The 13,995-nt window shown below is 44.5% G+C and overlaps 1 protein-coding gene across 1 annotated transcript in view; it reads right to left on the bottom strand.

The window, feature by feature from the left end:
* Positions 1-5,400, bottom strand: part of rtn4rl1b (reticulon 4 receptor-like 1b) — a 117,200-nt gene extending 111,800 nt beyond the window's left edge. The window contains exon 1 of the mRNA XM_066695999.1: positions 4,016-5,400. Coding sequence (XP_066552096.1) covers positions 4,016-4,028 — 13 coding nt within the window. The 5' untranslated portion in view covers positions 4,029-5,400. The remainder of the gene's footprint in view (positions 1-4,015) is intronic.
* Between the last annotated feature and the right edge of the window lie 8,595 nt (positions 5,401-13,995).

Below are 13,995 nucleotides of genomic sequence, written 5' to 3'. Positions count from 1 at the left end.
AAAGGGTCAGTGTGTGTGTGTGTGTTTTCTTTCTTTCAGTCCAACAAAATGTATCTCCAGTGTTTTTGCCACACCAACTGAGATACTGTACTGCATTGCTTCGCTCCAACACTGCAGTCTCTAATGTGAACACTGAGCACTTAACGATGCAGTTGGCTCACAGAGTTGCCCAGCTCAGTGGATTGTGCTGTGCGGGGGAGTGGGGGTGGGAAGGAGAGTTCAACACTGTTTATGTGACACACTGTCCTGCACAGACACAGCAGGCAACACTATAGAGTAAATCCGACCCATCCACTGTGTATGTATTGCCAAGATAGCTAGACCTCCAGTTGCATGGCAGATTGATGCACTTTAGGTCCTAGCAGTTTAAACAGTAACGACTAGGATTTTCAACCTGTCCAAACAAAACCAAAAAGTTCAAAATTAGAAAACAACCAGGAGTACATCAGCTTATGGCTTTGTTTAAGAGCCTGGCAAGTGGCGTAACCTGAAATGAATCAGGCAGCAGAGCAATGGGACTGTGGGCTTGCCTGCTGTCGATCCCCAGCCCAGATCCCTGTGCTAGTAAATTTGTGGGGCAACAAAGAGGACACCCAGCCACTCCCCTTCCGCTATGCTGTACCACTGCTCAGACCACACAACACTTGCTCTGGCCAGCTGTGTGCGAGAAAGTCTTCTACATGAATCCAGTTGCAACTGCTGCGTTTGACTGACTGGTCTGCCTGATTAAATAATCTGGAGATTTGCACCCGTGGTGAATTGAATGTCCATTTGTACTTATAATCCCTTCTGACATCTGGGATCTGGGAGCCAGTCAGTTGGGTTTGGGACACCCAGGTGGTCAGAGTAGGAGGAAAATCAGTTCAGTGGCAACAAACTATGTGTCACCTGTGGATTAATAACATGCAGCACTGATGCTTGAGTACTTTGTAGTGTAAAGAACTGACAAGACAGGGAGTATGTCCACTCCTACAGAAATCAGTATTTACAATTAAGTGTGTGGATACCTTCAACTACAGCAGTATATTACATATGAATAGATAGATAGAATCAGGGTGTGTAGGTAGCATAATAATCATTTCTCTTTATACCCCACCTTCACAAAATGTCATTTATTCCTCTTGAGCCATTTGTAAGTGCTGTATATTTGTCCCTGTATAATGCCATCCTGGACTGTCTATACAACCTAATTAGCCAATCTACATATGTATGCAGCTCAGCCCCCATATTGTCTGTCTGAACAGCGGGCTCCACAGTGTAACCCATGTTGATGATGTACAGCACTCTCACAGAACCTCAACCTGCACAAAAGCTGGATTAATGCGAGACACATTGCAGCGTGTTCTCCCGGCGGTGCTGGGAAGGCAGGGCTCTGAGCGCCGTAATCGGCAGCCTGCAGCTGCTGTCACGCCGCCTGGCTGTACAGCACGCGGAGGCGGTGGGGTTACAGGCCATGACCGCTCATCCCCGGGGAGAAGGGGGGCTGCAGCAGCGCAGACAGCCAGGGCAGCCAGCACATCGCCCTGCACCGCCATCAGCATCCTCATTACTGGGCTCTCTGGAGAGGGGGCCCCCGAGCACGACCCCTTACCCCCACTCGGCCTCCCCGCCCTGCCTCTCTCCAACAGACCCGGGCTGCGTCTGTACCTCAATGCCAAGCCCATTCGCATCACACCAGCACACACATGCATGAGCTCTCGACGCCGGCTTGGCGCTCCGGCCAGGTGACCAGGGGTGTGCATAACACGAGCGAGGACAAGGACAAGAAAAGACCCATGTTGGGGTTTCTCTCCGTTTCCAAACAGGACTTTATGTATTCTGTTTTCCCGTACAGATCCACATTGCTAACAAGATCTCAGCCCGGGACCTGACAAAGGGGAGCAAAATGCATCTGATTTACAGAAGCAGCTGCAACACAATATCTGTAGGTATTTCAAAAGTGCCATTGTTCTTCTAATACCCAGTAGCAGCACAATTCCCCTGATATTACATTTGCCCATCAAAGAACCACTGTGTATAGATTCTATTGATATTGCTATTTAAGGTAGTGGAGTATTTTGTATATTAAGGTATTCTGTTGGCTAATAGGCCTATATATATATATATATATATATATATATATATATATATATAAATAAATTACATTCAACAATCACCTGTCTAGCTACAGTATATATGCCCCCAGCTGTGTGCTCGCACAGTACAGCACTTCTATGTTATTGTATTATGCTTTAATTTATCTTTCTGCTGAGCTCCTGCCTGACTCACTAGCGCGGGGACAAGGTTCTTCATGAAGTCTTCTGCAGGAGATGATTACCTGAACAGAGATAACAAGACGTGTAAACTTCAGAGGATTCAAAGTAAATATTTAAAGTATGTGCCCCACATCACAAAGCCGTGCTAGATCACTGCCAGGCACCCGGTACGGCGCCGAGGAGTATATACTGTCTAAAGGTACGGGGAGGCGCTGATCTTGTTCAAAGATCTCGACGTGTTTATTTATTCAGGCCAGCGAGGGAGTAATGCAATATTCATCTAACATCAGGTCTTCCACACACCGCGACTATAAATGCATATATTCTTACAGAGTGAAATAAGCAGCAAACAGAAAGCATTTGCTACTGCTGCTACAGAGAAATAAATGATTGCTCAGCCCAATATTTGCAAGGTTTAGATGCTCCTTCCACGCACACACAACAAGGTGATGCTGCTATTAACAACCACATTAACAGCCAAATAAACAAACCATCCTGTCACTGGCAGGGAGGCTGCGTCTCCCCAGCTCCTGCACTCACGACCCGGCGAAGGGAAGATGCTTCTGATTCCCCAGAGCCGGCTGTAACACTATTTTTACCCACATTTTTCTAAGAGCTGTTTTCTTGCCGGGCAGTTTTTCTTTGGATCAATGACCTGTATTGTTTTCGAAAGCATCACACGGGGACTGACTCATTTGATAACCCCACCGGAGTTTTGCTCCTCTGGGCTCATTGTAGCTGTCCGACAAACCGACAGAAGCGAGGAGCTGGTCATTTCATCTGCAGATCATCAAGTATCTCATAATCAGTTCATTTGCATTGGCATTGAAAAGCTGCCATCGGGCTGCGAAACGCTAACGAAAACCTTGCAGTTTTAAAATGATTAGTATTAATATAATAAACCTTGTCAAAAGTATGAATACATTGCTACATATTCTATTGTCAATGTTAAAATAATATCAGAATCACAGTCTGGTAGCGAACTGTTTTGTTTTTGATTCTCTTAATTAGACGCATTAAATATGTACATAATTCATGGCGTGAATTTAAATAGGCTCTCATCGGTGTCTAGATATCGCACAACAACAATTACATAAAAAAAGCTTGGATCCAATGAATACTCATGTACATTTGAAGATCGGATATTAATTCAGAGAGCTTTCTGTACCCCCCCACACACACACACACACACACACACACACACACACACACACACACATCATTTACCTCCCCACCCCCTCCTTTCCCTCAGGTATAAAAATGCATAGAATTGTCCAACTTCCACAGTGCTTCGCTGTTTATAATGGGAGCCGGAGAATCACGCAAGCGGGGACAGAGGGCAGGAGCCCCGGCGATTTCGGATAAATATCGGCCAAACAAACTCACAAACTGCAGTGCGGCAACCCTATTTTTAAGAATAATATTACGTGATATGGATAAATATTGTATGCACATCATAAGCGTGAATATACAGCGGTTAGATGTATGCACAATTTAAATGCTTCCCAAAGTAGCAAATGTAGCACTGTATGCCCAAAATACACCCAAGCAGAAAAAACAAATCACATTTCATATCCAGAAGTATACAGATTCCCACCTTTGGCTTCTTGCTTATTAGCTGTTACCCCGTACGCTGTATCTTCATTTGCTTTACTGTCACAATGAACATAAGCAAACCGATCTATCTTCGCAGTATAGCTTTGGATGCAAAAGCACAAATACAGCGTCCAAAAGTTTTTTTGGGTTGTTTTTGCACTTACCCCGTTTAAACATGTTGGATGTGTGGTCTCCTATCGTCTTGTAATAATCATCAAATCGGATATTCCAGATAAAGCGTGCCGTGTGTTCGTAGGGGTTCAATGTTATAATTTGCCCTTCTCTTCTTCTTCTTCTTCGTGGATGGGAGTTTGTTTCGAAATGTTTATGAGTTCCTTTTCCGATCACATTAAAATCCCACGGGGTCACGGGCCGAAAAGGGACATATTCTGGAAACCCGACGCGGCGGATGGCAACATACGACGGTCATAATTCATAATGATTTTGATTTCCTCGCTGAATAAATCCACCCCTAAAAAAGCCAAACAAGTGAAACAGCGATACGCCGATCATCTGACAGTCCGCTTCAGCAATTCAGACAGAAACGACCCACATCCTCCCCTGCCAAGTCGCCAGAAGTCTTCTTCGCTTGGTGCCTTATGCACAGTCTCACTCACGGCACCAATAAATGTGATTGAATAAAATTCCTTGCAGTCGACACTGTTACAAGTGATAGAAGTTATAATATGCACAAACGAGCAGATGAAAATATTAGGACTCCGAACCCCCTAGAGTAGCGACAGCAGCGCTGGGGTGGAATGTTTCGAATCTCAGCATTCTACTCGATTAGAACGTATGATATCACTGTCATTACAAAAATAAACAGCGTGTCGATATGACACTTAAAATAACTGTAGTTTGCAAGGAAAGCGGCTGAGCAGGATCGCCCTGTATATTCCGACAGGCTACCTCGCAACAGAATCCTTCCCTACTTCACTGACTTTCAGGGAATGCACGTCTGTGGTTTCAATAAGCGAGAGATCGAGAGGGGTAGAAATGTCCTCTCTTGTCTCCCTTTCTCCGACACCTTTTTTTTTTTTATTGAGGAGCCGGTGCACCTGTGTCGGTCCACTCCCCTCCGTCCCCCGCTTCTCACTGAGCGATGGAGAGGTGGACTAGCGGGCAGGCGGATTGCGACCGCATCTCTCCAGGTCGCTTTCTCACGGCAGCGGTCGAGCTGTTCTTAATGTGAGTTCTTTACAACGTTATCCTTTTTTTGGTTCTTTTTCTTTGCTTTGGTGCTTGTTTTTTATTGCTTGTCTTTCATGTCATGCATAAATCAGAAGAGGGTTTTTAGGCGAAGCGTAGATCCGTTTCTCCTTTTACATCTTCATTTTTTTGTTTTGAGCAAAAAGAAAGCAGAAAAGAAAGACCGATCCGCTGGCGGTGTTGTCAGGTAAAGGTATCCAATCGCCTACAGAAGAAGTTGTTGATGTTATTATTATTCCCGGCTATTAATTAGCTAGCATTATTAATTAGCCATGTAAATCAGCCCTCTCTCAATCTCGTTGGAGACTGTAGAAGCTCGAGTTCTCTCCAGCCGCTTTCTCCTCCGGCAGAACGCCTCCTATATTTAACATTTATGAAATCGCTTTTTGCTTTCAGTTGAGTTCAAAAATACCAACCAATTCCCTCTGCAACCTGCGCTCCAGCATGTGACGCGCTCTCCAAAGGTGTTTATGCCCCCCACCCTCTCTCTCTCTCTCGCTCTCCCTCTCTCTCTCTCTCTCTCTGTCTCTTCGTCTCTCTCTCTATCGCATTTTACGCTGGCATGGGATAGAAGCCGCCAGCGTTATGGGGGGGTAGAGGGAGGTTGTTGTTTTCTCTCTTTTTTATCAAAATGAGATTTTAACGTTTTCTCTGCAACATTAACGGAAGATACCAGTCCCACGGAATCCACAAAAGCGGGACAGATTGGTCAAATAACGTTGAGCTCTTTACAGTCCGACACATCAACACTGTTCCTGACGAGAGAGTGTTGTTGTTGTTGTTTTAATCCTTTATTAAGGTATTTTTAAAACTAGTCTACATAAATACACACGTACTATCAGTGGAACCGAGGTGTAGTCTAAGGCCAAGTTCTGATCGTGTTCAGGCCTGTTCTGCGGTTCTGTACGAGTTTTATGGGCAGTTGAACTGGATGCGGGATTTTGAATAGTTTGATCTGGTCCTGTGGGAGTGGGAATGTGGATCAGGTCAAACGCGTCGTGATTAGAGAACAACAGAGAATAAAAGGGCAGGATTTCTTCTAGCAAGTAAGTTAGGGCTGTGGTGACGCGTCTCTCATTAGCATAAAATGCAGTGCTTGTCTAGGGCCGCGTCTGTCCCGAGTGTGAATTTCAGCACCTCGGACAGCAGCCGTGCCGACACTGACACACTGCCCTCCCGTGAAGCTCATCTTCAGCCTCCGACAGCGACTTCTGCATCTATTTATCGCTTATTCATCCATTCATCCTTATATATAATACATACAATCTTCTGTGTAGCGGCGAGAGTTGGACTATCTTCACTTTCAGAAAGCCTCGGTGTTTGTAGCAGACTAGAGAAAAAGACGAGACAAAATGACTGGTTCAACCTCAAATGAATTATGCTAATGTATTTTGATTTAAGACAAATAAAAATGACATATACATAAACATGGTTTTGTGATATCACTGATTTAGTTATGTATGTATTGTATTTATTATATAGAAAACACATTAACCGAACCCTCTTTGGTATTTAGGAGATAAAAGGTGATGCATTCCCATAGATTATAGTGGAAATGTGAATTGCTGTTTTAGGGTGAGTTGAATTCGGGGAAGTATGGATGCTATTTGGGGGATCAGGGTGTATTTGTTTCCCCGAATAAAAACTAAAGCTGGAAAAACAAAAATACAAAAAATCTCCTGCTGGGGAAGTAATTGAGACAATGAATTAAGACTGAACGACGCGGCTGCAGGTTGGCTCCCGTTTGTGTGGCGTTTATCTTCCCTATTCAGATAGGAAACGGATTAAATTCCCCAACTCGGTTAATCTCAGAATTAATCTCAATATCCCTAATTGGTAACGGAAGGTGCGTTTTTCTCGACCCCCCCCCCACTCAGCCCTTCCCATTTCGAAACCCACCCCACTCAGAAATGCACATCTGGGCTGGGTTTGTTTCGCGTCGGCCCAGAAGCCAGCGGTCTAATCTAAAGCGGAGGGAGTTACTGATGAAATAGCAGTATTGACGCGATTAAAAATACAATCTAAAACATCTGGGCGAGGCATCAGACTGGCCTATAGATTAGTCCCTTACACTGTGTTGGCTAGAGAATAATATGATATAGACAGATCAGTAAGAATGATTCTCTCCATGTACAAACGCAAATATATATATATATATATATAGGATAGGTGTTTTTAAATCCTAGACAGGAGAGCAGGTCTTCAACAGTGTTACAATCTGGTGATGCTCTTGTTTTTGGTGGGACACAACAACAGCTTGTCCTTGGGGGGGGCTTCAGTGTTCTGTTTCCAGATTATGTGATTTGTCAACGGGAAAACATTTACAGCAGCATTTAGATTCCTAGGATTACCTGTCTTCACATCAGAAGGATTATGTATTGCTTGGTAGACTGCTCCTCCATTTAATGGTATTATTATTATTATTATTATTATTATTATTATTATTATTATTATTATTATTATTATTATTTGGCAGACACTTTGTGATTTGCATTCAGCAAAGAACTGGTAAAAAATACATAGCGCACAGAGTGCAGGATACATGTCAAAGAGTTATACTGAGAAATAAACTACAGTACAATATACAGCACTGCAGCAGATGAGATGTCAGGACAGCTGCAGTTTTAGTGCACTGCTGCTTACAGATACCACAGCTTCCCCCCCCTCCACCCATGTCCCAAAATACCATTGTACATTTAACCGCGGCGAAAGGGTTCATTTATGAGCAGTTTTCCTGCCACAGATCTGAAGTCCCAATTTATCCCTTTAGTACAGACGCATAGCAATTTCACACTGAAGATGCTTCTCTCTCTTCTTCCGCTGTCTCCCTGTCCTTCACAATACTTCAGCCGGAGCAGAATAAGCCTTACTTATACTATGAAAACACTCCCATCCCCAAGATCACAAAGAGTCAAGAAAACCAAGAAAACAAATGAGAATAAAGAAGGTGAAAGAGGGAGGGAGAGAGCGAGGGAGAGAGAGAGAGAGAATAATTAAAGTTCCAAGGTGTGCAGGACAGGTGATTAATGGAGAGAGTCAGCCAGTCAGTATGCATTGCTCTGTGTTGTGCGCTGGAGGCCTGTTGACAAGCAGACAGAAACAACACCATCGGGCAATGGCAGCTGCTCCCTGGTGGCTCTGCTACTCCGCTGTAATTACTCTCAATTAGCACCGTTGCCATAGAGAGCTGGACCAGGGAGGCAATGAGGGACAGGTGATCCCCAGCTCCAAACACCCCCCGCCTCCAGAGACAGGCCCCTGCTGACGACAGGACAGTCCCCGGAAGTGTGTTTGTGTCACGTCTCTGCTTTCCCTCCGTACGTTTCTTGCCCCCCACATCATGGTTTTACTGCAACACAATAATCCATTTCTCCTACGTACATAAAATGGAGCCGAATCAACCCCCATTCGCCCTAGGGTTGCAGTTGGGAGTGTGTCATTCTATTGTATTGTGCTCTTACTGTATTTTTCCCCATTGTGTAATGCTCCCTGGGCCCCGGGTTAGGCTCCTGCTCACTGTGACCTTATACTGGATGAAGCAGTTAATGAAAATGGATGGATAATAATAATAACAATAATATCATCTCATTCAGTTAAGTCTGATGCCCCCTGTCTGCACTGATACAGAGATGCATTGCTTGGCAACAATGATACACACACAGATAACACACGGACAGTACCTGGGCAGCAGGCCTTCGATTTCACCATCCCTGTGAGAAGTACCAGTTAAATATATTTGGGAGTTACCTCGTCTCTATTGCACTGAATTAGTTTTAATAATGTTTTAATTTGTTTGTTTATTTATTGACCTTGGCTCTTCGAGAGGTCTTACACTGACTCACTTCCATTCATCCTGAGCTGCGGTCCCCACTGCTAGCGCTCATTAAAGATCGTTTGGCGCGGCTCGCAAACAGTAGGGCTCCTGACCCTGCAATCTCAGCCAAGTTCCCAATCGAGAAGTTGCTAATCTCATTCGCTTGCCTAAGTCATTGTGTCACTTCTCCTCCGTATCTGCTGTTTAATGAGCGGGCTGGAGGGGGCTGCGCTTCAACCTAGTGGGAGCTGTGGAGATTCCAGTTGACTGAACAGATTTGAGACCGGGGTGTGGGTGAACTCTGGATCGCCTCTCCATTGAGATCTGTGGAGCGGACGGCCATACTTTACACGCCTGGAATTGAGCAGACTCTGGCAAGACCGTGCTGATAAGTGGATTAAACAATGTACCACTGAAGAACGTTTCCAATGACAGGTCTGAAGACCAGGGAACTGTAAGGAACTGAGCCTGTGTCTAGAAACTATGATCTTGCCATGATATACCAAATCAATACCTTAAATGCACACTTTTAAGAAGTGTACAGATGGTCTGGATTATGAGTTTAGAGCTCATCTATCCAATTATGTGTTCGAGCAGGGATTCCTCTGCATGTCTAGGCATCGGGATTCGACCCCAGCACTCTCTACTCTTCCTCCTGCCCCGGCTGGCCACATTCCCTCACAGTGCAAAGAGACGTGAGCGATCTGGATCAATGCTGGAATGCTACACCAGCCATATAGAATATCGACACGGTTTTGATAATTGTATCCATGAAGTATTGACCTTCTGGGAGTATTGTTTTTTTCAGGATGGGCACATACATGTGAAACCTGAAACCTTTTCTCTGAAATGTGCGTTTTATTCACCACAGTTGCTGAATTATAAATCTTTGAACATTTGAACCCGTATCTGTACAGCCACATCTGTACAGAGAAAGACAGTGGTAAAGCGATTTAGCATATTAGGTGCAAGACTTTAACGCACTGAACCTCTATCCTGTTGCTTAGATCAGTGTTTCTGAAGCCAGATTACTTGATGGTCTCAGTATAGAACAAACGCATGTCTGCTAATGGACACCCCAGTCTTTTCCTATGGAAAGTCCTAGTCTCAATTACGGCCAGGCAGTGGTTGCCTCGCAGTGCCTCACCTCAAGGGACTATGGGTATCTGCATTTCAGCACAGCACTGATGTCATCTCTAACAAGACGGCCAGAAGGGCAGTGTGAGTCTCCTCTGTGATACAGTTGAGTGATGGGGAGCGAGGGAAGGTGGAGGAGCAGGGGGGTGGTGGCTGCGATCCAGTTACACCGGCCAGTCCTGCTGCTAGTGATTTCCAATGGATCCTGGGCTCCAAAATGAAGTGATATTGATCTCAGAGTTGTGATCTCAGAGCTGCCCGAGGCCTGTAAAATAACACACGGCACACGGGGAGTCTCTCTCCCTGACGTGACTGAGCTACGTAGGAGGTGTGGCTCTCTGTGCCCCCTCTTCTAATGTGTGGAACTACATGTTGCCGAGGCTCGTGAGTTTAGAAGGATGGGGGGTTGGAATTGATCTTCAGCCCTCATTGTGTTTTCTATTCTGGAGCTCATTGTTCAATTTATCGTTCCAGGGTTACATTTCTCATGTGGAAGCATCCTGTGACTAAGGCAAAATGTTGGCTAGTACCTGAAACCACAGTGATGGGGACAGGCAGAAATTCAGAATCATGGATTATATTGGTGATAAGCATTAGATTAAAGATGTGAAACAATATAATCATACACGCAAACCAGCACGTATGTAACTGTCACATAATCATACACAGTCATCGGGTTATCCAACACGGTCTGATTATATCATATTGAGCTGGGCCTTCTCACAGCAGTGATCTCACTAATATCCTCGCCAATACAACCTGCTTCTCTAGATTGTGGGAACAGCGACAATAGCTCCGCCATACCCCAGCTGCCCATCATATCTGCAATCTCCCCAAAAACGATTTCTTTAAAAAACATAAGAAATAAAATCTCCGGCTCCTGGCGACGGAAGCTGAATGTGCTTGACTTCAGTATCGCTGCCGTCGTTATTGAAAAAAAAATCACACACGCCGCAGACTCTGCTATCCGGCCCTCGGCTCCCTGGATTGAAATGATTAAAAAAAGAAAAAGAAAGACTCGCCGGCTTTCGATATCCTTAAAAGATTCCCCGTCACTTCAGAAGGAGATAAATGACTCATTTTCACACACCTCTCCAAACTTGCAATTGCATTTTCTACACCAGCAATGAGATAAGAGAGCAGATGGGAGTGAAAATTAATGTGTTACAGGTTTTAAGCATTATTCATTACTTTTTAAAATAAATGAATAAATAAATAATGAAATAAATAAATCAAACTGGCTTCTTGGCTTTTAATGAGAACTTCCAGCCTGGCACTGCCTAAGACAGCCCAGGTCCTGAACAGCTGCACAGCATGGTGCTTGTGCCTCAGATAGATGCAAAGCTGGCATCTCCCCTAAAAAACTGTATTCCCGCTGATCCTATTGCATTTAGGTGCATTTCAGCAGCAGCAAGGGAAATTAAATACTTGAGGGTCAGTTAAGTAAATGAAGCGCACTTTGGACGTCCAAAGTCCTGTAAGAGAATCCACTGGAAAACTTGAAACCCTTGTATTAGACCTAATGCCAGTCAAGGGCTAGGATGGTAAACCAAGCTTGACATATTTTGGGGGGCCGATCTCTGGCAATGCCATTCCAGATTCTGAGCCCCTGAGCCCCCTCAACTTCTCTCATTATCTCCTGGGTTCAAGACTAAAGAGGTCCTGCTCCTGTACCACCTATCCACCTTTGACCCTCCTTTGAGATCAGGGCGCTGTCCGAGCCCCTGTCCTTTGAACTCCCTCCTGGGCGGCGCCATTGTGTTTCATAAGGTGGTGGCCAGACCTGATTCGAGCTCGGATCGCCAGCAGGTCGGTAGAGCCGGGGGCCGAGATTCGGTTTCATTCCAACTTGAGCACTTGATTACTTAATTGACCCAGTTATTATATTGATCACTCATAAATAACATTGCCTGCACTGCTGTGAATTGGCTCTGCTCTGAGACAGACAGGGAAAGTTCTGCCGTGTGCGTGGGGGCTGAGGCTGGGTATCTATTGCTATAATTATTGATTTATTACCAGTTTCCACAAGAAACTATTTAAAAAAATTAATAAGTGCATTAAATACAATCAGTGTAAAATACAATAAACCTACATCCTAGTACAGATGAGCTAACAAGTGCTGAGGGGTGTGGTAGGCATAGAAGTATGAAAGTGCTAAAAATAATCAGCAGTGTGTGGGAACAGAGTTTAATAAGAGTGCAGAAGAGCAAGAGTTGGTATTTGTGCAGTTAATCAACTTGTCTAATGTAAATCCGTAGTTTACAACACCGATTGTTTTGGTGTGAGGTTTAAATGCAAAGAGGTTTGGCTGTACACTTGACTGTGAGAACGACAGTCTGGCACTGGGTTCACACGGTCAAACCCCCCCAATGTATGGAGACTGAGCCAAGGAGCTGCTGCAGAGGCGGTGACGGGGGAGGTGGTGGGATGCGAAACGGCGAATGCTGAGGGGGTGTGATGAAGACGGGGTATTTATACTATATTGGGCGGAAGAGGGAGAGCTGAATCGGAGTTGCCTACTCCCGAAATTTAATTATAAATTCCAATGAGCAAACCAACTGTTCTGTACCACCCCGTCTCCCTCCTCTCTCTCTCTCTCTTTCCCTCTCCCTCTCCCTAGTCCTGCTCTGCCAACAGCGCTGTCTGCCGACTGAGTGGGATTGTAAGGACGATAGACCATCATTGCCCTTCACCAGGACACCCAGCATCAATAAGGGCAAATGAGGAACGATGGTGAGCTGGCAAGGCATTGATGTTCACTGGTATATTTGTGTAGATAGCCACACACTGGGGATGTCTATTTCTCCTTGTTAGGACTTCCTAGAACAGTGGTTCCCAAACCTGTCCTGGAGTTCCACCTGTCCTGCTGGTTTTTGTTCCATCCGAGCTAATAATTTCCTAAATCAGAGCCTTTTAATACGTTTTAATAGTAGGGGTTTTATGTTAAGTATAAAATTGTATAAGGAAAATATTAAGGAGCCAACTGTTTATCAGTTACACAATTTAAAGAGTCAAATGTAATCAAATTACTTAAAGTAAGGGTTCAATTAAGTAATTGAGAGCTCGGTTGGAACAAAAACCAGCAGGACAGGTGGTACTCCAGGATAGGTTTGGATTCTATACAGCAACCGCACAGATTATGTTTATTGTGATGTATGCTGACTCCAAAAGATAACCCAACAGCAATGTATTAACTGCACATCTTTTTCACCATCAACAACAACAAAATCACTCATTTAGATTCACTGGAGGCTGTGTTTGAGGAACATATTTTGTGTGAAATGGTAGCAACATAACAGTCATTTCCACTTTTTTTTGCCACTGTGTGTGTCTGACTCTATATGTGTGTGTGTGTGTGTGTGTAAGAATATGTTGGAGCGTTCCCCGTGTGTCTCTCTAAGTGGATTCCCAGGCAGTGTTACAGTGAGTGAAAGTGTCAGCGTGTCAGGAGGTGTGCATAAGGTTCTTGATCAAGAAACCTGCATTAGATCACTGCAGATATAAAGGAATATCACACACACACAGACCCTTAGTGATTTTCTGTAGGCCACTCAATCTGCCAGAATTTCAATATTATTTGTATCAATTTGCATAGACAAAATATGCTGACAAACATTTTCTCTGGACAATACAATACTGCTAAAAATATGGCTGATGGTATTTAACAATGCAAATCAAACACAAGTAGGCTGCTGCATAACAAATCTAAACTAATGAAACAGATAATCCCACTGAGCAATGGGATTATTACACGCGGGCGGGTGAATTTCCACAAACTGCCTACCAGGCAAAACTCACAATGATACTGCCGACTGGTGCAGTTTGAAGGTGTACATGCTAACCCCAGTGCAAATGCAACAGCTTTAAAACAGTGATTAATTAGTAAAAAGCTGGTCTGGTGTGTGTTGTCTTTAGCAAGCGGAGCAGCGCTTCGGTTCGACTGCTCTGAAATCGATTGCCTGGATTGCATGGATTGCGCGGCGC

Source organism: Amia ocellicauda, chromosome 22 (genome assembly GCF_036373705.1).
Source record: "Amia ocellicauda isolate fAmiCal2 chromosome 22, fAmiCal2.hap1, whole genome shotgun sequence".
In the NCBI taxonomy this organism is placed as follows: Eukaryota; Metazoa; Chordata; class Actinopteri; order Amiiformes; family Amiidae; genus Amia; species Amia ocellicauda.
The sequence above is the reverse complement of the archived record's forward strand: the minus strand, read 5'-3'. Positions and strand labels throughout refer to the sequence as shown.